At 38.5% G+C, this 27,696-nt stretch overlaps 1 protein-coding gene across 2 annotated transcripts in view; it reads right to left on the bottom strand.

The window, feature by feature from the left end:
* TRPM6 (transient receptor potential cation channel subfamily M member 6) overlaps window positions 1-27,696 on the bottom strand; it is a gene marked incomplete at its 5' end in the record, with an annotated part of 195,376 nt that overhangs the window by 26,391 nt on the left and 141,289 nt on the right. For both annotated transcript variants that reach the window (XM_082843245.1, XM_082843244.1), the window contains 10 exons: window positions 698-756; window positions 2,081-2,172; window positions 5,159-5,282; window positions 9,227-9,339; window positions 9,485-10,617; window positions 18,307-18,439; window positions 21,288-21,481; window positions 24,968-25,082; window positions 25,287-25,461; window positions 27,335-27,586. In XM_082843245.1, coding sequence (XP_082699371.1) covers window positions 698-756; window positions 2,081-2,172; window positions 5,159-5,282; window positions 9,227-9,339; window positions 9,485-10,617; window positions 18,307-18,439; window positions 21,288-21,481; window positions 24,968-25,082; window positions 25,287-25,461; window positions 27,335-27,586 — 2,390 coding nt within the window. The remainder of the gene's footprint in view (window positions 1-697; window positions 757-2,080; window positions 2,173-5,158; window positions 5,283-9,226; window positions 9,340-9,484; window positions 10,618-18,306; window positions 18,440-21,287; window positions 21,482-24,967; window positions 25,083-25,286; window positions 25,462-27,334; window positions 27,587-27,696) is intronic.

The raw sequence follows: 27,696 nt of genomic DNA, 5'->3' as shown, positions 1-27,696 counted from the left end.
AATTATTTAGTCTTCATTCTAAGTCTTTTTATTTTCAGTCAAGACAAATTTATTCCTACTTTTTAATGCAAATTTCACTCTTATCTATCAGAAAATATATGATACTCATTATTTCATGTGTGTTTTTCCGACACTAAAAAGACAAATGGTTAGGGACTTCCCTGGTGGTCCAGTGGTTAAGAATCCTCCTGCCAATGCAGGGGACACAGGTTCGAGCCCAGGTCTGGGAAGATCTCACAGGCCACGGAGCAACTAAGCCAGTGCGCCACAACTACTGAAGCCCGTGCGCCTAGAGCCCGTGCTCCGCAACAAGAGAAGCCACCGCAATGAGAAGTCCATGCACCACAACGAAGAGTAGCCCCTGCTCGCTGCGACTAGAGAAAGCCCGCATGCAGCAACGAAGACCCAAACCAGCCAAAAATAAAATTAAATTAAAAAAGAAGACAAACGGTTAATTTGCTACAGTAGTACATGTATCATTATATTCTTAAAAGGCACTAAGGTGAGATCTTGTTGCCAGAAACAGGAAAACTAGGAGAATAAATAATTTTCATTCTTGCTAACACAAGAAAAATACTGTCATTGGACACACACTTTTTTTTTCTCCTTTTCTGACCCAATTAAACCTTTCTTCCCAATCCAGTTAAAAAAAATAAAAGCCAAAGATGCTTAAAGGAAGACATTTAGAAATACTCACTGAGAGTTCCTATTGACCTTGGTGCTCCTTGAATTCCACAAAGAGTTTCTGCTTAGATCCTGGGCAGAAGGGAAAGGTCATTACATGTTCACCCAACTCTCTCCCACCCCAAGCTTCCAGTAATACATTTGCAGAACACACTCCTTGGAGGGTATAGTTCTTTTTTTCCTTTCCTCTAGGCTCAATATTTCTCTTACTAAACATGCAAGACTCAAGCTAGAAAGATGCATAATGTTAGCACAATATATGAGTAACTCAGTGCGAGGACTGACCTTAACAGAAAGGATTACTTTTATGGGGACATCAAAGAGAAAATGTAATACATAACGGTTTTTACAAAAATGAGAGTGAACATATAACATCAGTTAATGACATGAAAGAAGAAAAGAAGGTCAAAGTTGACAGGAAACATTGACCATTACATTATTATATCCTATCATCAGATTATTGTTTCAGTTGATGATTATTTAGAATGTTACCTTGAATATATCTCATTCTATTTCTATACTCCAAGCATTACTCTAGGCATTTTCATTGGTGTTATTTTTGTTATCCACCATCAGTCTCGTAAGGATGGCATTAACCCCATTTTAGAGATACAGGTAATGAAGCTCACAGGTTAATTGATGTATACAGCTTTGAAACCTAGGAAGTGACAGAGCCAGGATTTGACAGGGCAGACAGGTCCCTGCCTCCAATTACCTTCAAGTAGTCTTATATTTTACTTTCACAGATTGCATTCCTACAAGAACATCTGAGGTTGTTAGTATACATTCATATAGTTCCCAAGGTCATAGAGGTAATATTCAAACCAAGACCAAGATTAGATTTGGGGGGCTAGTCTAACTAGATCACGCTTCCCTCATGGTGGATGGTAATAAAACAGGCACATATTTGCAAATGGTTAAGAAAAACAGACTGCAAAATCAGTGATAGAGAAACACTGAAAGTCCTTTCCTGCAATGTCCAAATCCCCTCCAACACATCTGCAAAGATGTTTGCTTTGCCTGTTTAATTAACCACACTAAGTGAGGCACTTACTACTTCGAGAAATAAACCATTCCATCCTTGGAAAGCTCCAACTGCTAAAAATTCCTTCTCAAATCAGGCTGAAATCTGTCTCCCAGTAGAGTCTATATGTTGATGTTAGCTCTACCTCTTAAAAGTGTATTGAAAATATCTTATTTTCTTCCACATGGCAACTTTTATATATGCGAAAACAGTTTCAAAAATTCCTAAATTCTTTCTATTTCATGATAAAAATACCCAGGATAAATTACTGGGTGGATAAACTGCATAAAGGCGAACGACAAGGAAAGAATAAAGTGGGGGGACAAAGGGTGAGAAACTGAGCTTTTAAAATATCAAATAAAATGTTTTTACCTCTTGAGACTGCCTTACATGATCACTGACGTGTACAGAATGCCGTTCAGTTTCTCTACTTTTCATTTTCTGATATATGTAAGATTCTAGACCTTGTTAAAAAGAAGGCAAAAAATAGAGAATACGTGAAAACATGTTACACTTGAATCACAGTTCCAAATAAAAGATCTGAACACCGTGCATTCATCTAAATTGGAATATAGGGTTTTCTTTCTCTTTTTAGCAAGTTTTACCAAGATTCCTTTGTCCTTTTTGAGCTTTACTCAAGTGGCTGAAAGCTATACACCCTATTTCTATTCTTCAATAGTTACCTTTACGTTTATAACAATTTATATTTCTCTATCAAAGAATTAAGTTATCCATAACCTGCCCTCCTATTAAACACCTTTAGTAATTTTTGCACACTTACCTTCCCTTGCACCCTATCATCCATGCTTTATTTAAAAATACATGAAATTTGAGGTCCAAATTGTTAGGAATTCTTCCTTAACAACTGCATCAGGCATTACAATAGGCTACTTAAAAAAGAAAACAAAACAAAAACAAAAGAAAGATAGAAAAGAATGCCAGCCAATAGTTTTAATTTTTAATCCTTTTCTTAAAAAAATCTTGACAAAGATCATTACTGTTATTTTTTATATCTGGTACTTACAGAGTCACTGGCACATAGCAGGTGCCCAATAATAATTTAATAAATATTTGGTTGGATTAATTCTGAGAATAATACTTATTAAGAGTCCCTGGCTAAGGACATGGAAGCAACCTAAATGTCCATCAGCAGGTGAATGGATAAAGAAGATGTGGCACACATATACAATGGAATATTACTCCACCATAAAAAGGAACGAAATTGACCCTAATGCACATATATGTAATCTAAAAAAACGGTACTGATGAACCTAGTGGCAGGGCAGGAATAAAGATGCAGATGTAGAGAACAGACTTGAGGACACAGCAGGGGAAGGGGAAGCTGGGATGAAGTGAGAGAGTAGCATTGACATATGTACACTACCAAATGTAAAATGGATGGCTAGTGGGAAGCTGCTGAATAGCACAGGCAGATCAACTGGATACTTTGTGACCACCTAGACGAGTGGGATAGGGAGGGTGAGAGAGAGGCTCAAGAGGGAGGGGAGGGCTTCCCTGGTGGCGCAGTGGTTGGGAGTCCACCTGCCGATGCAGGGGACACGGGTTCGTGCCCCGGTCCAGGAAGATCCCACATGCCGCGGAGCAGCTGGGCCCGTGAGCCTGTGCTCCGCAATGGGAGAGGCCACGACAGTGAGAGGCCCGCATACCGTTAAAAAAAAAAAAAGAGGGAGGGGATATGGGGATATAGGTATACAGCTGATTCACTTATTCATTTATTTTTTTTTCCTACTGTTTTATGCTGAAAAAAAAAAGTATACAGGCAATGCAAAAAAGCTACTGGAAAAGAAAAATCAAAAAATTTCATGTACATTTTTCGTAACATCATAAAATTATGATAAATATGATTTCAATGATAGCACAGTATTAAAATTAAACAAACTATGCTTTCGTTTTTTTAAAAAATTCTTTCCTTTTCATAGTTGATTTCCTCAGAACTTTACTTTTTGTCTTTAGAAAGATCTACCTGACAGGGCACCTCCCCACCCTCAAAATTTTATTTTTTTTAATTCTTTTTTAATTAATTCTTAACTCAGACAAGTTTTTAAAAACTAAAATTCTCAACCCAGGATGTGGTTCAAGCCAGGCACCTGGAGTCAGCCTAACTCCCTAAACCTTCTCTTCCTTTCTGATCATCAGATTTAAATGAGATTCTTTGCCAGAACCCTCCTGCCACACCCATCTTTCTCAGTTTGAAATTTTTTGGAAAGAACTTAAATAATTTGGGGGATGGGAGGGTGACAGAGATGAGTGAAGATGGTCAAAAGGTACAAACTCCAGCTATAAAATAAATAAATACCTGGGGAGGTAATGTACAGCATGGTGACTGTAGTTAACAATACTGTATTGTATATTTGAAAGTTGCTAAGACAATAGATCTTAAAAATTCTCATCACAAGAAAAAATAATTGTAACTATGTGATGGACGTTAACTTATTGTGGTAATCATTTTCAACACATACATATATCAAACCATTACACTGTACACCTAAAAATAATACAATATTATATCAACCATATCTTTTATATATTTTTAAAAAAACATAAATAATTTATGTAAAAATGATGCCGAGAGCAACTGCCCCTCCTTCAGTTGTGACAACCAAAAATGTCTTACAACGTCTTCAGACATTGTTGGTTGTGGAGGCGGAATCACCCCTTGGTTGAAAACCAGTGACCATAGAGCAAACAAAGTTTTAAAGAAGCATAGTAACATAGATTTCAATACAATACCTATTTGTACCTTAAGTTTAGTATTTCAAATAATTTAAAATATTTATGACTCCTTTATCACATAGTCCCCTCTGTTTAAAAATGAGTAAAGTTCTCTTATTATCAAATGCAAGAAGTTCAATGTTCAGTTCATTGCTCTCAATTCATAATCTGCCCTCATATATCCAGGCTTATTTCACATTCTATGCCTAGCTCACAGTCTTCGTTCCTAGCTCATTGATCTGTCTTCTATCCTCTACAAACATCATTACGATTAAGCTTAAGGGATATTTGCCAATGGAACAAACACTATACGTAAGCAGTAGTAAATAACCAACTACAACTCAATCCACTGAATTCTGTGTAAAGGCTCATATCAATGTCACTTGAACTTTAAAGAATTTGTAAAATTAGACAACCCCACCCATAAATCAGACTAAATGAATACTCTCTGATCCAGATTCAACAGCTCTGAATATGAGACTATCTAAATTTTAATTTTTCTTTTCTAAATTCTTTAAACTATTCCATTAAACAAATGGAAATTGCATCCCCTTCATAAAAACTAAAAGCAGAAAAGAGCTATTTTCCTAAGAGAGTGTGGTCATTCTCTCATCTCCCACTTGAAAGAACAACAGGGACCGCCACTGGTCTAAAGATCATACCCTGAGAAAACACTACCAGAATTTTTGGGATTCAAGAGTGTAGACTGTTACATACTTATCTGACTAAATTTGGACACCGGAATCCAGTTCTTGCTGCAATTCTGTTCTTCTGAGATCTTATTTTCTCCTGGCTCTGGGTTCAGTTGGTCACTTTGAGAGCAGGTGTTGACTGTTATGACCTGGAGAGAAAAACACTCGTTGGAACACAGTGACATTAATCTGAATACGTTTTGTATCACATTAATAGAGGCACTATGTTGAAGAGGAGTGGTTGTTAACATTGGCTGCACATTAACATCACCCTGAAGCTTTGAACTTCCATCACTCATGCTGGCAGGACCCAAGCATCCATGTGACTTTTCTATCTGCAGTTATGATTGAGAACCAGGGTGGGGAGCAGTTCTTAAACTTGAGTGTGCATCAGAATCACCCAAGACTGTGTTAAACCACAGATCACTGGGTCCCACCCTCAGGATCTGTGATTCAGTAGGTCTTCGGGGGGAGGGAGAATTTGTATGTCTAGTATGTTTCCAGGTGGTGCTAAAGCTGATGGGAGACCACAGTTTGAGAACTACTGGTAGAGAGCAAAACAACAAAAATGTAAGGGTTGGATCCAAAAGAACTTGTTAGAATTCTAGCTCTGTCACTTAGAAGCTATACGAACTGGGAAAATCATGTAATGTCTATGAGCTCCATTCCCTTCATCCTTAAAATAATAGATAGCCAATAATAATGGTTGCCTTATGGTCTTCCCAGGAGCAGGTAAGAAATGAGATAAATTGACAAACTACAGGACAACAAAAAAATGCAGGTTATAGTACTTGAGCTCAGTTATAATTTCTAGTTTAACTCTGGCCATTTTAACTATTTCCAAAATAATTCTATTTAAATTCATATTTTATGGGGTCCCAGCAATTCGTGGCATTTTTCCCTGAAAGAAGAGTCTTTATCAAAGCTAAGTCTCTCCTCCAAAAGGTGATGTTACATAATTGATTCAATATTTATCTTTTTGCTTCTGCTTCTCATTCTAAAAAGAGTTGAGGTGCTTTGAAAAATGCACACATGTTATTATATGGAAAAATACATGTAGAACAGAAAAATGAAGCAGGGCATTAAGATCATGAAAAGTGAAGTCCTGCAGAATTGTCAACTCAGATCTAAGGCTTCCTAACAATAAACAAAAAGATTTACTGAATGCAAATGAAAACATAACATATCAGAATCTGTAGGATATAGCTAGAACAATGATTAGAGGGAATTTTATAGCACTAAATGCCTATACTAGAAAAGAAGAAAGTCTCAAATCAACGACCAAGGCTTCTACCTTAACAAACTAGCAAAGAAAACAAAAACAAAAAAGGAGCTAATTAAACCCAAAGTAAACAGAACAAAGGAAATAATAAGGAGCAGAAATCAATGAAATAGAATTCAAAGAAAAATCAATGAACCAAGAGCTGGTTCTGTGAAAAGATCAATAAAGCAGATAAACCTGTAGCCTGACTAATCATAAAACAAAAAGAGAAAACACAAATATAAAATATTAGGAAAGAGAGAAGTGAGGTCACTACAGATCTCTCAGACAATAAAAGGATAATAAGATAATATTATAAAAAACTTTATGCCAATAAATTTAAAACCTTAAATGGACAGGTTCCTCAAAAGACACAAAGCACACTCAAGAAGAATCACATAACCTGAATAGCCCTATATCTATTACAGAAATTGAATCTGTAGTTAAAACTTTCCCACAAAGAAGGTTTCACTGTTGATTCTACCAAATAAGTAAGATTTAAATAATATCTATACAAACTCACCCAGAAAAATGAAGAAGAAGAAACACTTCCCAACTCAGTCAATAAGCCCAGCATCACCCTGATACCAAAACCAGACAAAGGTATTACAAGAAGAGAGGTCTAAAGATAAATATTTCTCAAGAAAAAAGATGTAATAAAATTGTATCAAGATGTTAGCAAAATGAATACAGCATCTAAAAAAGATAATACATCATGACCAGTTGTGGTTCATCCCAGCAAGGCTGATTTAATATTCTAAACATTACTTCTAACATTATAAAATTAATTAATTCATCATATTAACATAATAAAAATGAAAAACCATCTGACCATACAGGTTGACACAGAAAAAGCATTTGACAAATGTCATATCTATTAATAATAAAAATTCTCAGAAAAGTAAGAATAGAAGGCAAATTCTTCAACCTGATAAAGGACATCCAAATAAAAACCCTACAGCTAACATCATATTTACTGCTAAAAGACTAAATACTTTCCGCCTAAAGAGAAGAAACAAGGAAAGGCTACCTGCTTTCACCACTTCTATTCAGTATTGTACTAGAGGTACTAGCCAATGTAACTGGGCAAGAAAAAGGAATAAAATACATCCTGATTTGAAAGGAGAAAGTAATAGTATTTTCATTTGTAGATAACATGATCATTTACATAGAACATTCTAAAGAAGTAACAAAAAAAAAACCTACTCAAACAAATAAGTAAGTTTAGCAAGGTTGTAGGATACAAAATCAATTTTTTTTTTCTTGGTATGTGGGCCTGTTGTGGCCTCTCGCGTTACGGAGCACAGGCTCTGGACACACAGGCTCAACGTCCATGGCTCACAGGCCCAGCCGCTCCGTGGCATGTGGGATCTTCCCGGACTGGGGCACGAACCCGTGTACCCTGCTTCGGCAGGCAGACTCTCAACCACTGCGCCACCAGGGAAGCCCCAAAATCAATATTTTAAAAATTATATTTCTATATACCACCAACAAATAATCAGAACTTAACCTAAATATAAAATTCCTAGGAGAAAACGTAAGAGAAACTCTTAGTGATCCTGGGTTTGGCAAAATTTCTTAAATATGATATGAAAAGCATAGACATGAAAGAAAAAAATCAAATATTGGACTTCATCAAAATAAAAGTGTCCTATGTTTTCAAGGACATTTATGAAAAATAAAAGGCAAGCCACCAACTGAGAGGAAATATTTGCAAAACATATATCCAAAAACCGGCTTATATCTAGAATAAGAAATAAAAATTAAAAAAAAAAAAAAAAACTCTTGTAACCTAACAAGACAAACAACCCAATTTTATTTATTTATTTATTTATTTATTTTTGCCTGTGTTGGGTCTTTGTTGCTGTGCGCGGGCTTTCTCTGTTGCGAGCGGGGGCTACTCTTCGTTGCAGTGCACAGGCTTCTCACTGTGGTGGTTTCTTGTTGCAGAGCACAGGCTCTAGGCACGTGGGCTTCAGTAGTTGCAGCACATGGGCCCTAGAGCGCATGGTCTTCAGTAGTTGCAGCGCATGGGTTCTAGGGCTCGCAGGCTTCAGTAGTTGTGGTGCGCAGGCTCAGTAGTTGTGGCTCGTGGGCTCTAGAGCACAAGCTCAGTAGTTGTAGTGAACGGGCTTAGCTGCTCCACAGCGTGCAGGATCTTCCTGGACCAGGGATCGCACTCGTGTCCCCTGCACTACCAGGCGGAATCTTAACCACTGCACCACCAGAGAAGTCCCACAACCCAATTTTTTTAAATGAACAAAAGATTTGAATGGATATGTCACCAAAAAAGATATACAGATGGAATATAAGCACATGAAAAGATACCTAGCAGCACTAGTCACTACGGAAATGCAAACGAAACAACTGTGAGATACCACTACACACCCACTAATATGGTAAAATTAAAAAGACTGAGCATACTAAGGATTGGTGAGGATGTGGACCACTGGAACTCTCAAACTACTACTCATAAGCTGGTGGGGATGTATGTTTCTTCTAAAATTAAACAGATACTTACTATAAGACTCTAGCATTCCACTCCTAAATATTTACCAAAGAGAAATTAAAACGTATGTCTATACAAAGACTTGTACACAAATGTTCATAACAGCTTTGTTTGGAATAGCCAAAAACTGAAAATAACACAAATGTCTTTCAACATATGAGTTGACAAATGAATTGTGGCAAATCCACTTTGCTGACTCTTAAATTTGCATCTTCATTCCTTCCAGGACAATGCTATTTCGTGTACGTGGCACTTTAGAATAGAGAAAAACCAAGCTAAGTTAGGATACTACCTCAATTGCCAAAAACACAAAAGACACTTACTGGCACCTGTAGTCCTTGTGTTTTCTTCTTTTTCTTAGACAATTTCCTATCCTTGGTTAGCATTTTTGCTTTGATCCATTTTGACTGTCCTATCTCTGAGGATTTTGAAAGATCTGTAAGGGAAATGATTTACATGAGAAAGTGTAAGATGGTAGGTGGAACCATTTTGTTTCACAGAAAGGACTGACAGAATGGGGAGAATGAGAATGGTAGCAATGCAAGAATTTAATACTGGTTGTAAATATGTTTACTTCTTACTTTTAATCTTACAGATCTTCAATTTCTCCTCTTTGTGCATTCTCAAACTCTGACTCCTAATGAAGGGCCTGTCTCTACGAAGGGGACTGATCCGAAGGGATGTGTTTTGCTGAAGCCATGGTCCCACCTCTGAGCAATCCCTCTGGGCCCATCTTGTTGAGTTATCAGATAGGGATCTGTCCCGGATCTGCCTCTGACATTGTTCACTCTGTTTGGAGTCACAGGTACAAGTGGAGGCCAAGCAGGTTTGCCATTGTTTCTCGGTGCTAAACACACCAGTTTCATCGCCTTCTGAAAATGCCCAGTTCACATATCCACCTCCAGTTTGCATGCTCTTGACTTGGGAAGGGAGGGAGGTCACTTTAACAGGTGCAGGTGTGCAAATCAATGTGGGTAGCACTTGCTCCTCCTTGTCTTGTCTGGCTGGTAACTGAGCAAGTGACTCATACTGCTCCTTGGTTTCCACCACTGAGCCCTGGGCTGAGACAACCGGGGTCTGCCACATCAGAGGAACAGGGACTGCACTCTGGGTGACATGTTCAGTTGCCAGCACATCTGTACCTGCTTCCAAAGATGGTCTGGACAGAGGCAAGTTGGTTTCTGCAGAATAAGGAACTTGCTCTAGATGAGAAGGGACCAGGAGAAATTGGCCATACTTTGGGTGTGCTTGCCTGTTCAGGGACACCCCAGAAGCAACTATACTATTTTCTGTTTCTTGCTTTTCCTGGTCATCTCTTACATTTGAAAACTTTCTGTCTGTAATCTCAAGAAAGGGCCCTGTCTGCACTCGTGGGGGATGCCAGCCTCTGGCCAGGCTCCGCAGCAAAGAAGGGGGCATGCTATAACACTGGTATTTCTTCTTTCCAGAGATCTCCAGGCTGCCTAGAACCTCTGCACAGATGACATTGCTCCAGCTGTGGGGAAGTTTTCTGCAAGTAGAATGCTTTCTGTTGGCCAGGAGGGCCTCATCCTCTTGTAAGGTGTCAACAGCAGAAAGGACTTTTAAGGTATCCACTGTAAGGGCAGAGAGGTCCTGCAGGTGTCCCACCTGGCTGTCCAAAGACAATAAGGAGTCCCTTATGAAAGACACCTTTTCATTCATTTCTTTCAGTTGGAAGCACATTTCTGTAACCCTAAGGGAAAAAGGGAGGGAGAAAACCAATAAGCACAGTAAGCCAATAAACACAGTAAGTGGGAACTTGCCTTACTCTCTTCCTGTCCTGCTTCCATCCTTAGGTGGCTCCTCAGCCTAAGCTGCTTCCCAAATTTAGGTCTGTCTCCTGCCTTCTTCTCTATCCAACACATACTCTCATCCCAGGTGATCTCACCCACTCCTGTAATTCCCACTACCACCTTAATAAGGAAAATTACAAATTGTATTTCTACGCCTTATTTCTCTCCAATATTTCAGAGTCACATTTCCAGCTTCCTGCTAGTTATCCCTTCAATCATCTCATCAATCAGCCCATTTGTATTCATTAAGATATTCATTAATTTACAAGGCAAACATTTTAATATCTCTTATTGTCCAGCACTGTGCTATTTTGGTAGAGAAAGGAAATCCTGAGGAAGAAACTAGAATGATAGGAACAGAATCAATAAGCAAATACATAATTAGAAAAAAAAATTACAGATCTTTTAGAATAATATTCCAAGTCTACAGTACAACCAGGCAACCCAACTTTCAAACAAAACCCATTTTAAGAGACCTACATTCAGAGAAAGCCCGAGGCAAGTTTTTAAATGACTTTGAATACTTTAACCCAAAATTATGATGTCTACCCATGGATTCATGTAAAAGCAACACAAGGCACCTTCAGCTATGCAAGTACAAAAGTAAATTGCAAGTAGAGTCAAATTAAATGTAACAATTGATTTCATTTAGAGAATTAGAAAGAACAAAGAAAATATATCTGTATATATCTCTGTAAATACCTCTGTACGGGGATAGGTTTTGTTTTGTGTCCTCCCCACCGCCCCAAAAGGTATGTTGAAATCCTAACCCCCAGTACTCCTAGAATGTGACTTTATTTGAAAGTAGGGTCTTAACAGAGGTAATCAAATTAAAATAAGATCATTAAGGTGTGCCATAAGCCTATACAACTCATATCCTTATAAAAAAGGGAAATTTGGACATAGAGGGAAGACAGTGTGACAATACACAGGGAGAAGACCACCTTATGACTGGAGTGATGCGTCTACCAGCCAAGGAACACCAAGGAGTGTCAGCAAACACCAGAAGCTAGAAGAGGCGAGGAAAGATTTCTTCCCTAGAGCCATCAGAGAAAACATGGACCTGCCAACATCGTAATTTCGGACTTCTAGCCTCCAGAACTGTGAGATAACAAATTTCTGTTGTTGTAAGACACCCAGTTTTCTGTTGTTGTAAGACACCCAGTAAACACCCAGTTTACTTTATTATGGCAGCCCTAGGAAATTAATACAGTTATCTAAGCTTAACAATCAATAAAATAAATTACAAAATACATATTTTGTGGTTACATAAAATGAAACTCATACACATGAAAATAAGACACAAAATTTGAAAACAAAAAATAAACAGGAAATGATTCTAACAAATACAGTGAGGTGTTTGTATCCCCTAAGTAGTCAAAAGTTTTTACAAATTGTTGAGGAAAAAAAATATAAAGACCCCCAAAGGACATGAATAGATAATTCACAAAAGAGAATGAAACGTGGTAAAATATCCAATCTCATTAGGTAAGCAGAGAAATGACCAATAAAAATAAGACAACCATGAGTTCGTCCACACTGTGACATTATTTTAATCTAGCAAATTTTTTTTGCGGTACGCGGGCCTCTCACTGTTGTGGCCTCTTCCATTGCAGAGCACAGGCTCCGGACGCTCAGGCTCAGTGGCCATGGCTCACGGGCCCAGCCGCTCCGTGGCATGTGGGATCTTCCCAGACCGGGGTACGAACCCGTGTCCCCTGCATCGGCAGGCGGACTCTCAACCACTGCGCCACCAGGAAAGCCCTAATCTAGCAAATTTTTAAAAAGAGATTTAGTGACTCAAGGTTGGCAGGGATGCAACATTGGAACGTTCAAATAGCCAAGACAAATAAAGAGGCAGGAATTTTACTATGCTAAGGCAGACAGATGAGATAGAATATTATGCAGCCATTAAAAATCATACTTACATTGTTAGTAGTCATTTTCTTTGTCTATTTCTGACAGCAGGGGTGGGGATGTGGATGTCTGTGGTGTTCTGCATTATATACTTTTAAATTTGTGATAAAAACTTTGTAAGTCAAGAAACAGTAAAAATTAAAATATGTTTACAAGGAATATTTAATTACTTGGAGAAATGTTTTTGATGTGTAAGGTGGGTAGGGGGACAAAATGCAAACCTGTATAATTTTAACTAAAAATATCTGGAAGACTAAATGGAAAAAGACCACATTTTTCACAGTGGACTCTAGCTTGTGACATTTTTTTCTTCCTTTTCTCCTGTTTCATTCTTTTATTTGGAGGAAGGAGTATACTTTCCAATTTCCTCATAATGAAAATCTTTGATAAACAGGAATAAAGTGAAAAATTGCAAGGGAGGAAACCAACAGTTTCATGGCTGACATGACCGTATGCAGAAATAACAAATTGCCCCCAGTCTTATTTGAGGGCTGGGAAAAGCAGTAATTATACCATGAAGAGCTTAGCACTCAGCTGTAGCAAGCACTTCCCAAAATAGTGTTAGACATCCCCTCTCTAGAATATATCTCAAGTCACATGGATTGAGAAATCTTCCACTTCTTCCTGGAAGCTTTGTAGATAGGAGTTAAAGAATAAAGAGGATGGTATAATTTAGATTATCACCTATGTGGGTGGAACCCTCTCTTTCTTGCTTCAACTTCTATAACTCAGTAGCGCCTTAGTAAAGGCTTCTTGACCTTCTGGAACCTATAAAACTAGAATTGGCAAGGATGATGAAGAAAAGAGAACAAAATATATGCATTAATTAGAGCCTTCCAAATATGCTTAATTAGAGCCTCTCCATCTAGTGCACTGTTTCAACTAATTCAAAAACTGTACAGTCCAAACAGCAGTAATGGAGACTCATTAAGTTCCATTAGCAGCAGTCACATGGAAGGGATACAACAGACACCAGCAACTATTCACAGCACAGGTAACATTGCTACAATAGAGACTTAGACAAATAACCGGGTCACTCTCAAATCAGGTCCTCTTGCTTTCAAAGGCACTTCTTTTCTAAAGCTCAATGTCCTATGAAATATATTTTAATTATACCCCTCAGCCACCATCTACATTAATTTAATCTAGTCTTTTAGTCATTCTGACATGTAAAAGAAATTCTCGTAATTTTAGTTTCCTTTGTGCAAGGTTTGAGGGTGGTGGGAAAACCAGTACGGTTATTATTTCATTGTGGGTCTCTGGACCAGATATTGTAAAATGAAATTATAACAAGTATAATCATCATGGTAATCATAATATTCACTGAGCACTCATTATGTGCCAGGCATTTTACATTATTTTATTTAATCCACATGACCACCCTACTATCCCTTCATGAAAAGAGGTCACATGGCCAGTCACATGGTCAATGACAGAGTGAGGCTTCAAAGCCAGAGAGTGTGACTCCATATTCAATGGCATTAACCACTGCACTCCAGCACCTCTCAGCAACTCAGCAGGGATCCAGGCAAAATTCTATTGGGGTCCTAGAGTCCCGTGAAGGGGTAAATGAATTGCACCCACATTTTCCATGCTGGGAGTTGTTCACAAAGGTTTCTCAGTAAGGTTTCATGGCGAAATGATTATAGGAAGAGCTCAAACTATAATTCTACTGAGTCACAATGCCCATTATGATAAAGTGTTTAAACTTTTTTTAAATGTAGTATTTCCCAAATATGACGTACCCAAACATGCTTAATATGGAAAAATACCTAGTTAACATCTTACTCCACAGAACACAGAGAGGAAAAACACTGGCTTACGTTACTAGGGACAAAAAGTAGCTGGCGTTCCAAATAGAGAAAGTAAGATATGAAACAGCCTTCATATGTTCTCCTTCCTTTTTTACAATTCACTTAACTCTGTAAAGATATAGGTAATCTCTTCTTCAGAGTTAGGCAAACATGCAAATACCTTCCTAACTTCCTTTCACTCCCTCTTCAAACTACTGCTCAGTTACCACTGGAAAATATTCTTCCCTCTCTCCCATACTTCATTTACAAGCTCCCCAGAATGACCTCAACAAGGACAACCATGTAAAAAGAGGGCTGGTGAGATAGCTCTATCAAGAAGGAAAATTGATCGACTGTGTTTTGAAGTTAAATTAGGGCTTCATAATCAAATACTAGAGCCCTTGAAAGCATCTAGAATATTTTTCAGAAGGTACATAACCATCTACCATCTAATCCTTCTCTACTCAAATCCCAAGAAAAAAATTCAAGATAAATGTGATAGCATATGATGATTACTGGTGTTCAGTTTACTATTAGTATTATTATTACTAATTATTATTATTAAATTACTTTTTTTAATGTCTGGTTCTCCAGTTTTCATTCTGTATTCACTTGACTCGTGATACTACCTTCTCCTGGTTTTCGTTATACTCTTCTGATCAATTCTTTTTAGTCTTCTCCATTAGTTCCTCTTCCTCGGTCCATTATACAGGTGTTGACACCTCTCAGGGTGAGACCCTCAACCCACTGAGTCTCCTCACTCCACTTGCTTCCTGAGCATGAGCGCTTCCTCTGTCATAATTTTATTTTCCTAAAATAGGCAGATGACTCCCAAATTTCCTTGTCCAGTTCAAATTTTGCCCAGGGCTTCAGATTCACGTATGTAAAGCCTTCCAGACATCTCTGGATAAACGCACCACCAGAATCTCAGGCTCAACAAAATCTAAACCTCATTGCTTTCCCCCACCCTCCCTGCCATGCATTTTGTACTCTTTATCTTTTAGTGCCACCTTTCACCTAATTACCTTGCTACAGATATGAGTCATCCTGGACTTCATCCTCTCCCTTACTGCCACAGCCAATCCTTAACTCACCTCTTGAATTGTCCTCTCTAAATATGCCTTTATTCTCTTTGCTATGGCCTAAATGTTTGTGTCCCCACCTAAAATTCACATTGAAATCCTAACCCTCAACAGTGATGGTATTAGTAGGTGGGGCCTTTGGGAGGTGATTAGGTCATAACAGTGGAGCCCTCACGAATGGGATCAGTGCTCTCCTTTTCATAAAAGAGACCCCAATAGAGCTCCTTAGCCCCTTCCACCATGTAAGGACACAATGAGAAGTTTGTATCCCAAAGAGGGCCTTCACCTGACCATCCCTGCACTCTAATCTCAGTCTTCCAGCCTCCAGAACTGTAAGCAGTAACTTTCTGCTGCTTATGAGGCACTCAGTCTACAGTAGTTTGTTACAGCAGACCAAATGGACTTCTTTCAATGCCACCACCAATTTGGCTAGTCCTTGTGTGTCATCTGTCTGTTGTATCAATCTCTCGAGCGGTCTCCCCAGTTCCAATTCTGACTCCTCAAATCCATATGCTAACAACCTAGAAGGTAAATCTGTTTGACCACCTAAAATTTTTCCTTAGTTTATAGTGTAAAGTGAAGGGCTCTCCATGACCTTGTTCCAGTGCATAATACTGGGGGGCGGAGGTGCCTATCTTGACCCATCTTATCTATTTACATTCCTTTTCTTAAGGTTTGGAAGGGAATATGTATTTTAGAAGAAATTATACTCACAAAATTGGAGCCTAATTTTACATAATAATAGATAACTTTCACTACTCCCTTACTATCCATTAGCACAATTCCACACGGTTCATCTATATTATCCCATGGAATCCTCACAACGACCCTAAAAGGTAGGTCTATTTTTGTGTCCATTTTACAGAGAAGAAAACAAGGCCCAGAGTAAACTTGCCCAAGTACACATAGCTAGAAGCAGGACTTCATGCCGGCTCTGTAAACTCCTATCTGGGTACATATACAAAGCAGAACCACGCTGGCCCGCAGGCCTCAATGAGCATAGCTACAAAGGAGGCAGAACGTGTGGAAAGGCAAAAGGGAAAGAAGGAAGCTCACAGAGTTTTGGCCTAAAGATATTATTTAAGTAAAATAGAATGTTGTGGGTTCACAAATTGTTATTTGATACTCGATTTTTTCCTCACTATTAAAATTTGATCTGAAATTCAATCAGCTACCTAAAATATATTTACATAAATATGGTATTAATTTTAAAAGTTCAGAAATAAGTCATATGCCCAAGGTGACCATTTAGAAAGTTCTTAAGGTGATTCAATTTCAAATAAAGCCATATTTAAGGATCCACTATCTATCTATTTGGACATCAGAAAATATATATGCATAATTAGGTATAACATTTTATAGTCAGGTCCGTGTGTATTCAAAAGTAAGAGAACACATTTAACTTCTGCCAATTTGCTTCCAATTAAGAAAGCAATGCTGCGTTTTAAAAAATGCATATAATCACGGGGGCTTAGTTAATAATACTGTATTGTACATTTGAACGTTGCTAAGAGAGTAGACCTTGAACACTTCATCACAAGAAAAAAAATTGTATGGTGATGGTGGTTAACGAGACTCACTGTGGTGATCATTTCACAATATACAAATATCGAATCATTATGTTGTATACTTGAAACTAATATAATATGTCAATTATTTCTAAATTTTTTAAATGCATACAATCACATGCAGTCCATATTTTGATCCAGTGCTGTGTACCTGCGATTAGTGGCACATGTACAGCAGCTTTGACCTACGAGCTTCTACATTTGTCCACTTTCTCCAACAAGCCTCCTCTTTCCTCAAGCCTCTGAACGGCCCCCCCAAATCACACACACCCACAGACACCCTCAGCTGATGACTGCCGTGAGAACTACGTTCCCGCGGCCTGGCTGCATCCTCTGGAGCACTCTCCATATTCTCCCCTGGCCCCCACCGTTAACTGCCCTTCCTGAGGACTTCACTCAGCAAATCACCTCCTCCCTCCGGCTCCTGCAGTGTCTCCCTTGCTGGTAGATCTTTTCCAGTAACAAATATATTACTTTTATTATCTCCACATGAAACAAAAGAATCGCACCATGTCCCCATACCCCTCTTTACCTCCCTTCAGAGAAACACTTCTTAGAAAATCTGCCTCTAATCACTGTCTCTACTTCTATTCACCCTCCACACGCTTCAGTGAATCTGCCCTCAACTCCACTGCGCAAGTGCTAGTCAGGCACCCCGAGACTATGACTCCATGATTCCCAGTGCAACCAGCACCCTGCTGCTCCTGGACTCACCTGCATCCACGTTTGCTGCTCCATTCCACCTCCCTCAAGTCTCTCCTCCTCAGCTGCCTCAGAGCGACCTTCCTGCACGAGGCTCCCAAAGCGGTCCAACCCAACCCCCAACTCCAGCAGACCCTTCACCACGATCCATCTCTATTCCCTTATACTACTTTTTTCCCCCTTCATTGTTCTTTTACTGTCTGACATTAAATTACATATATCTTTTTTGTCCTTCACTCCATCCCCATCCCTCCACATGCACGCACTAGAATGTGAATGCTATGAAGGAAGGGCCCCTGCTCTCTTATTCACCATTTATCTTTACTAACTTAGAAGACTGCCTGGAACATAGTAGATGCTAAATAGATGTGCACTGATTGCATGAATATTATACGATACTAGAGGAAATTTTAGAAAATCGAAACCTCTGGGTTTTAAAAGTAGACCTTTCTACTTTTTTCAGACATTCTAGTAGAATCAGGTTTAGGTAGCAGTTTAGAGGGTGAAAATACATATATAACTTTTACCTTTCTGACGTCACTCGGATTCGTTCCTCACAACTACAATTCAGACCTTCCATCTTCTCATGGAAGTATTTTTCCACACACTGTTCTTCAAAACTGTGAAGTTTTTTCAGATCCTCCTTACTCAGGTAGAGTTCTATGGAAATAAGTATAGTGCATAAAAAGAGTCATTATTCATCCTCCATAGGAAGCTGATACAGTGTCTGACTTTTCTTCCATTGGTATTAAAAATGGATAAAACCATAGCTTGCATGATTATAGGTTGCTGCCTTGTCACACTGTATTCCTAATATTAATTGGGAAGCACTATGTAGAAATAACTGGAAACACCAGGCTCGGTCTTTCCTTTTTGTCCTATAAACAGATGTGGGAATTTGAAGGTGACTCGTGGAACAGATACTTTATCTTCAATATTTTCTTAAATTAGAATACTTTTACACATAAAAATTCACCACATTTATATGCATATGGAAGTTCCCCCACCAACTGGTTTATCTGTCAAAATGACAATAAGTAACCTACAGGTTAAAAGCAAGGTTAGAAGAAGTCAAAGTCTGTTGAAATTAATCCAGTAAGTATAAGAAAGTTTTACCTCGTTGCACTGAGTTTATATATACACTGAGTTTGTATATACTAAGTTCTTCTACTGAAGAAAGAGACATTATGACGAGTCAATGGCCAATCAAGGCTATACTTCTTCCTTGACAATTACAATTAATTCATTAAAAGACAAGTCATTTCATGATGTTATGAAACTAATGCAATTCTATATCAAACTTCAGCAATCACATTTGGTCTACCACGTTGACTCTTACTCTGACCTAGCAGAAAAATGCATTATCTTTTGAGCAAGTTTCTAATACTTGTTAAATATAAAAATGCTGTTGCAAAAAGGGTAAAATTGGAATATCCTCTTCCTTCAATCATTTCACCTAAATTAGGAAAAAAAAAAAAAGAACAATTAAAGTTCTCCAGAATTTATTAGAAATGCAAATGTTCTGTAATTTTCCAATAAAATGAGAGACAAAAATATTCATTTTAAAAGATGACTAAAAGAAACTACTCAGCCATAAAAGGTGTTCACAACTCAAAGGTACAATGTTTTCTGATTTTTATGGCTTGGAAGCATCTTTCAGACACCAAAAAAATCCCCATCCCCACTCAACTCTAAATGTGTGTTTGCATTAAAGAATCTTGTATGAGTAAGGAACTTTAGAATTGTATGATTTGAGCCTTCTGTGGATTCCTGAGGGCAAACAACCCACAGAGCAGTTCCAATGATAAGTGCAGATTGCAGTATGTGGCACGTTCTTGTGACTGTCCACCAGGTGGCACTGCTTCCCCATGTGCAAACGTCTTGATCCTCAATACAGAGAATCAAAGGCAATCTCACAAAAATTCAAGAATTTCCCAGAGTTCAGGGTGAATGTACATCTGTCCATCAGAATATTTCCTCGAGTTTTATACCAAAATCATCCTATAAGCTCAGATCAAGGTAAGCCCAGGAAAGCGTTGTTTGTTATGGTACTAGAAAACGGGGCCAAATCCTAGCTAATCCCAGGATCTCTCAAGTGGTTCACACTCTCCTGTTAGATTACAGTTGTTCTCGGATGGCACTCCATTAGAAGCCGGGAAATTATAATATTATTATAAGCCTTTAAATTAACTTCAGTTGTGCTTTGACTTCCATATAAAGGCTGAATCGCTCAGGGGAAAGAAATGGAAAAGAAAAATAAATCACCAAGTGACTCAAGAGAAGAAAATACTTCACGGAGCCAACTACTCAACTACAGGAGCAAAAGCATGTCACCCTGTCAACCTTGTGATAACATCTGTCCTCCTAAGGGCCCACCGAAATGTATAAATAGTCCACAATCCCTTATCTGAAACTCCTGGAACCAGTCCATTTCAGAAATCAGAAGTTTTCTAGTTTTGGAAAGGTAATATAGTGCATATGCCATAAATGAAGTAAAATCCCTAGTTGTAGCTAGGGCAATACCCTGAAATCAAACACATCATTTCTGCAGCAAAAATCAATGAATATCCATACTACAAGGGATAAAGAGGATAAATGGCTTACATTAGTCCCGTTAGCCTCTTCTGTCCAAATGAGTCTTTCTCCAACTTACGAAGAAAAAGACTTTCCATTTTCAAATGTATTTCGAATTTAGGGATTGAGATAAAGGATTGTGAATTTATGCTATCCATTTCCTCTATATCTATCTAGGAATTATCTAGAAATGGGCCTAGTACCAGCGGGCCTAGAGGAACTACGAAAGATCTCTGAACCACAAGAAGGAATGTTCTCTTATGACAATTAGTATGACAGTCATATCATGCTATATATGGATAAGCAAAGTGAACTAGGAAAATCTCAAAATATGTCGAGTTAAGCTTTGCCAAAAAAAAAAAAAAAGAGAGAATCCACATTTCTGCATCCTGAGTTGAAGTTCTTGAAAATATGAAATATCTATAAAGAATCATCTCCATATTCAGTAGAGTAGAGAACCAGAGAGCCATGATTCTGGTGAATAAACTAAGCAAAGTCTGGTTTATCTATTTCCCTTAGTCCACAAGACCTTCTGTATCCTTTCAATTTGGATTCTATCTTCAACAACAGGGAAATAAGTATGGGTCACTCTGACTACTCTCTAGGAGTTATTCTGACGTCTTCCCAGCTAAGCAGAGTAAAAACAAGGGGTTTTCCAGGTGACGAAAAGCCTTTACACATCCAAGCAGAGATTCTGTTCCTACCTATTCCTTTCTTTCAAAGTATCAGCTACTTTTAGCGAAAGGTACTACAACCATGTAATGAGATCCATGCATTTACTTAGACCCAGGTGCTCAGCTGATACTCTTTGGTCAGTTAACTCCCAGAGCCTTCCATCCTGTGCCCTGAATTTAATCGACAACGTTCCAGGTGTCTTCACCTTGGATCTCCACTCTTGCACTCTCTTCCTCCTGCCCCACCAATGAAAACTTACTTAATCCAACATCACCCTCTTCTTGGTCATTTGGAGCTTGGTGATGGCAAAGACGGCGAAGGAGGAGACCAATGTGACTCAGCAGGATAAAAGGCGGGGGCAGCCAAGGCTTCTCGTGGTAGGTCATGATGTAGCGATAGCGATTGTATTTCCACAGGTTATTTGAAATGGATTTCAGATCTATGTAAACGTTACTGTAAGTTGTAGTAAGAGAAGGACAGTGTTTTAATATGGAATCCTGAAACATAACAGTTAGATTATTGCTTTATTTTCCAACTTTTATGATTGGTTTGCCTGACATGGACGGTAGTTAGCCAATAAAAATAATATCCATTGCATTTACGATTCTTCTTCCACCAAACAACATACATTAATCACCTTCTACATTAAAATATGCTAATCAGAATAAGCAAAAGGTAGAAATTACAATCAGAGAGAAGAAAATGCCAACAGTTTAAATTCAATGAACAGAAACTGTCCTCTGGAAGTAACATTATTCTTGATTCACCATCTCTTCTCACATAAGAGGGTCTTTTCAGTCCATAACTCATCATTCATGGTAAATAGCTTTAATGTCCCTCTATATCATCAACCTTAAGAAGAGATTCTCCTAATGTCAAATGTGACAAGTGCTAGAATAATCCTCCTTAAAACATTCAAACGAAAGAATATTAATGAAGAAGAAGAGATGGAAGAAAAATCAATTCACCCTAAAATAAGTCAGTAAGAAGAGCTTCGATTCAGCAGCTAGATCAATTATTTATATTAACCTTACAATAAAAGTGACTCCTTATTGGTAGGCCACCTTGGGATTTTTCTCCCTTTAATTATATCAATTATAATATGCAGATAGTGCAGTAAATATGTTGATATTATAGAACTTGTAATAGAAGTTGTGGTGAGTGGAACAAATTCACCCTTAACTATTTAACTTTAAGTCTATAACATGATATGGGTGGGGAGGACACAATGGAATATCCATCTTAATATTTTGCTTAGGCTAATATGTAATTTATTTTCTTTAGAGAAAGATGGCAGAGAAGTACTTGAGAAGGGCAGCCACATTTAGCAAATAAAAATGCAGGTAACCCTAAACTGCAGTAATGATAAAGAGAAGGAACCCGAACTATCCTGGAGAAAGCCAGCTTAGGATGAGAGGAGGAAGGAAGTTTCAGAGTTCATAAAGTAGATGAAGGAAACATTGACGACTGACTGAGTTTAACGGTAGTTCTCAAAGTGCAGTCACTGAGCCACCAGCACTGCATCACCTGAGAACAGGTCAGGAATGCAAATTCTTGGGCCCTATCCAGAATGATCCAATTAGCGATCTGTGTCTCAGTGAGTCCTCCAGGTAATTCTGCACAATCAAGTTTGAGGGCCACCAAAATTACACGTTACTCCCACTGCAAGTGTGATCACAGCCTGCCCACCAGCAGGTGGTGATCTTCACAGTGTATTTCAGGTTCTTTGTAATTACAGAATCTGGAAAGGGGCCTCTGGACAAGTAGTTCGATCTGGGGTTGCTCAGCTTGTATGGTCCTCAATGTATTCATCTCAGTGAGAAGACTAGCCTGTGGGAGGATTTGTCAGCCTCCCTTTTGACACCTGCCGTTTTTGAGAAACAAAAATCTCATACCCACTCCTAATCTTATTTGAAATGTCAAAAAAATAGCTACAGTAATTAAACACGAGCAAATGTTACAAGTGCATAAAATGGTGAGGCTAAAGGGAGATGACAGCTATCACATAATCTTGTAACAAGCAGAAAAGTATGTTTTCCCCATATATACGCAACAACAGTCCTCTTTGTGTGTGTTCTGATTTATTTTGCTTGCCTTCAGCCTTTATCTCCTCTACTTTCTTTACTTAACTTCTATGCATTGATTTCCCTTTTCTTATCTATCTTTCTTCAGTGAGATAATTAATGAATAAAATACCTAGTACAGTGTCTGGCATAAAAGAGGCATTTCAGAAAATACTAGTTTCTTCCCATCACTTCACTTGATTTCTTTCATCCATTAAACAAATATGTGCCAGGCACTCCTTTCAGGGCCTGGGATAAATTCATGGGCAAAAAATGGCCCAAAAAAACCCCCCAAAACCAAAAAAACAAACTTGTTCTTGTGGAGCTTATATTCCAGTATAAGAGATAAACGGGGGGAAAACACAATATAGAAATAAATTATAAAATATATTTGTATATATAAGTCGGTAGTATAAAGAAAGAAGAGTAAGGGGGACCAGGCATGCCAAGGAGATGGTTGAAGGAAAGGGGGCTGCACTTTTAAATAATATCCTTAGGTTAGGGCTAATTAAAGAGGGGACATTTGAGCAAAGGCTTGAAGGAGGTGAGGGAATGGACCACACTGATATCTGGGGTAAGAGCATTCCAGGCAGAGGGAACAGCAACTGCAAACACCCCTGTGTTGTTTGAAAAACTGTGAGGGGCCAGTGTTGCTGGAGAGGCATGGATTCAGGGAATAGTAGTGTGATGGGTGACTGGAGAAGTAGCAGAGAAGCTAGGTCATTGTAGAAACTTTGACTTTTACCCAGAAGGAAATGGGGAACCTTGAATGGTTTGGAGCAGATGAGTGACATCATCTGATGTATGTTTTAAAGGTCATTAGGGAATACACTGATTAATAAATTAAGTAATTTAAAAAATTTAAGTGTCATTAGGGCTACTGTGTTGAGAACAAAATATAGGGGCCAAAGACAGAAGCAGAGAAATAAACTAGGAGGCTTTGTGGTAGTAGCAGTGGGGTGGTGAGAGGCGGTTGGACTGATGATCTATTTGAAGATGGAGTCAACAGGTATTCCTGACAGTCTAGAGCTAGAAATATGAGACGCATTAAGAATGGCAAGGTTTTTGGTCCGAACAATGGGAAAGATGAAGCTTTGACAGAAACATGTGGTCTTCCTTATAGATTTGGGAAAGACTACAAGCAGAATAAGTGTATGTTGGGAAAGAGGGGAGATCAAGAATTTGGACATTTGAAAGTTCAGAAATCTATTGGGTTGGCCAAAAAGTTCATTCGGGTTTGTCCATAAGAGGTTATGGAAAAACCCGAACGAACTTTTTGGCCAACCCAATATTATACATCTGACTGGTAATGGAACAGGAGAGCTGGATCTACAGGACTGAAGTTCAAGAAAGAGATCTAGGCTGAAGATCAGTTGGGATTTGTCAGTATACATATACAGGAAACTGAACAAGATCACCAAAGTGTAAACAAAACAAACGTCTGGGCCCAGGGACATTCCAATGTTAAAAGGTTGAAGAGAATATGATGCTCCAGAAAAGAAGACTGAGAAGAAGTGAAAAGTGATATAGAAGAAAACAGAGAATGAGATATACTGAGAGCCAATGAAGGGAAGTTATCAAGAACCCTTTAACCAACTTTCAGCCTCGTCAACTGTTACTCTCCACGATTCCAAATTATTGCTTAATTACAGTGTATGATCTCCTTTCAGTCCGCTGTTATTACACTCCCTATTTATTGTTTTTTCTCTTCTCATATTCTGCTGCCTTCCTGCCAATAGTTCCATGCCCATATTTTAAAACCATAGTAATTAAACATGAAACACACAAAAAACAGAGGTTACATGTGAATCTTTCAAAATACCTGCACCCATTTTTGATTCATACAAAATAACTGTATTTGATGAAAATAACCTACTTGAAGAAAGCAATCAACAGGTTCACCATGATGATATATTGCACGAAGAGGTAGACAGCTTGCAGGAACGGAGTAAGAAAAGAACCAGGAGGGCAGGACGGCTGGCTTGAACAAACTACAAATAAAGAATTTAAAAGAATGAGAGATAAGGTGAATCACGGTCCTATGACTCTAGACAAATATTTAGCATATTGACTTAGCAGAATACCACAAACTCTTGACATTTTTAAGATTCAGATGGTTGTTTTCCAGGGTTCTTTATTACTCTGAGTATCTACAAAGGTTCAACTGCTGCATGGTGGCGGAATCCTCTACGTACCATCTATCTCTGAAGCATAGACTTCTCCATAGATCATCCAGTATGGCTCAAACACGATATCTCGAGCAAGGCTCCAGGATGGAGGCTCCTTTGGTGAAAGTATGGCCTTGCGCGCCACTCCAAAGCTCAGCAGGACGATGGCCATGATGATCACGATGTAGAACATGTTTGCTGTCTGCAAAAAAGCACAGCACAGCCAGAAGTTTACCACAGATTTGAAATTTAAAACAAATCAAACACCTGCAGCCATCATAATTATACCTGCCAATAATAAGACTGTCTAGTCATTGACCAAAATGCCTAGTCCATGAATAGCTGGATTTCCTTTGGCTAACACATTTTGTTTTCTCCGCACAGTATATGTTTCATGTCAATGTAGTCTACGGAGTAATTTAAGTGTGCTAACTGTAAAGGATCTGTGCTTCTTTTTTTAAGATGTGATGAAATATGAATAGCGTTTGATTAACTAATATCTAACTTTTCATCAGCGGTTAGAAAAAGAAAAAAAAAATAGGGATATTCAAATTAGTAAAATGGCTCCTTATTCCCAGGATTATCTTTAGGAGTTAGAGTCTGAGAAATTGATCAGACCAAGAATCTGCTCCAAGGTACTGAACATCCTAATGAAGTGAAGAATTTTTTTTTTAAAGATGCAAAAACAACTATAAAATGATGTTTGTTAAATCCAGTGGTTCATTAACTCGCAAACACGTAGTCTTTGTATTAAAAGTAAGCCTGATTGTTATAATGCACAATGGAGCACATACGGTACACACATGTACTATACACACATGTATAAATAGCACATGTACTGTAATTTTCTAAAGGCTCTTTTAAATAATTCATTTCAATTACTAAATGTACATCAGTTCAACCCACTTGTTCCCGGTGGCAGAGACATACTCCGTGAATATTCCATGAGCTTCCCTTCCATGAGGCAGGAGCCACCTGACCTATTCCTGGCCACTGGGCTGTGGAGTGATTTGAGTCAGTTCCCAGAGCAGTTAAAAGCTGTTAGGTGTTCTCCATCCCTCTTATTCCCTGTCATAGGAAACCTCAGAAGCCACATGTTGACACAGCTATGTCCCAAGATGGAATGATTTGGGATCCCTGAGTCACTGGGTAGAGGGCGGCCTCCATGAGCATACATCAATCTTTGTATCAGGGAGAAATAAACTTGTGCTAAGTCACTGAGATACAGTGATTACCTCAGCATAACCTACTGAATTAATACCAATGTCACCAAGACCAGAGAAAATATTGCTGGTCTAAGAGAAAAGTATAAAATAAAAAAAAATCTATCTTTGGAATCCTGGAGGTTCTCCCTTTTCTGTCTTCTTCCTTTGTTTCAACACTACCTTTCCTTCTCAAGAACTTGCCCCTTCCCTGCCAGTGAGTATTCCAGAAGAAAAAGCAAAGATGATCTTGAGGTACTGTCCTTCTTAGGTCCTGTGCAAAGCCAGTTGGACAGGGCTAATACAAGTGCACAGTGAGCTCAGATGGCAGACAGAGCCAGGTGGCCCAGATTTGAATCCTGGCTCCCCGACTTACGCCTTTGGGAAATTTACCTGAACTCCATTTCCTTGAACATAAAATGTGGATAATAATAGTACCCATGTCGTAAAGCTGTTTTGAAGATTAAATGAGTTAATACATACAAAGTACTTAGAACAATCTGTGGCCCACAGTAATCACTATTTAAGAGTTGGCTGGGGGTGGAGAGATAAAAAGACAAATCAATATTTCAGCAGAAAATATTATTGGTGGTAGGCTCACAGAAATCTGGCCCTCAGGAATTACTGTGCTCAGAGACAAATATGATTCAACCCCCCATCATCTGGCCCTAACGAAAAGGGTAAGCTGAGTGTTGTAATCAATTACCCAATATGCTATCCAAGGACATTTGTTAAATATGAATTTATGCTTATAAGGAAAGTGGGGATGACGTGTGTGCTTCTTTAAATAATTTCAAAAGTTAAACCAATGTATGTGAACCATGAAATTAAGTAGAACTATTAAAAGAACACCAGATTATACAGCAGACTCACCATTTTTGCAATCATGGTCACATAGGGACCAGCATGTTGATTCACAGCAAAGAAGTCCAGCAGCCGTGAGAACCAGAATATGATGTCGATGCAGTATATGAGTCTTCCCGCCGTGTAAAAAGGAGGATCACCCCACCGAAGGCCAAAACCCACCAAAAACAGGCCAGTAGCCACAGTTTCCATCAGATTCCAGTACTCGCTAATCCATACCTTCACCTTTTGAGTAAACTTCCCAGGTTCTGAAATATAGACCTAAAAGATGAAAGAAAGAGGGAAACTTAAAGAATGGGTTATAACCCAAGATCAATATGATCTTTAATACGTCAACTGTTCTTTTAAGGAGTATTTGGAATCATGCCAAA

Source organism: Leucopleurus acutus (assembly GCF_964270905.1).
Source record: "Leucopleurus acutus genome assembly, chromosome: 7".
Lineage (NCBI taxonomy): Eukaryota > Metazoa > Chordata > Mammalia > Artiodactyla > Delphinidae > Leucopleurus > Leucopleurus acutus.
Note: the sequence above shows the minus strand (reverse complement) of the source record. Positions and strands in the feature narration are given on the sequence as shown.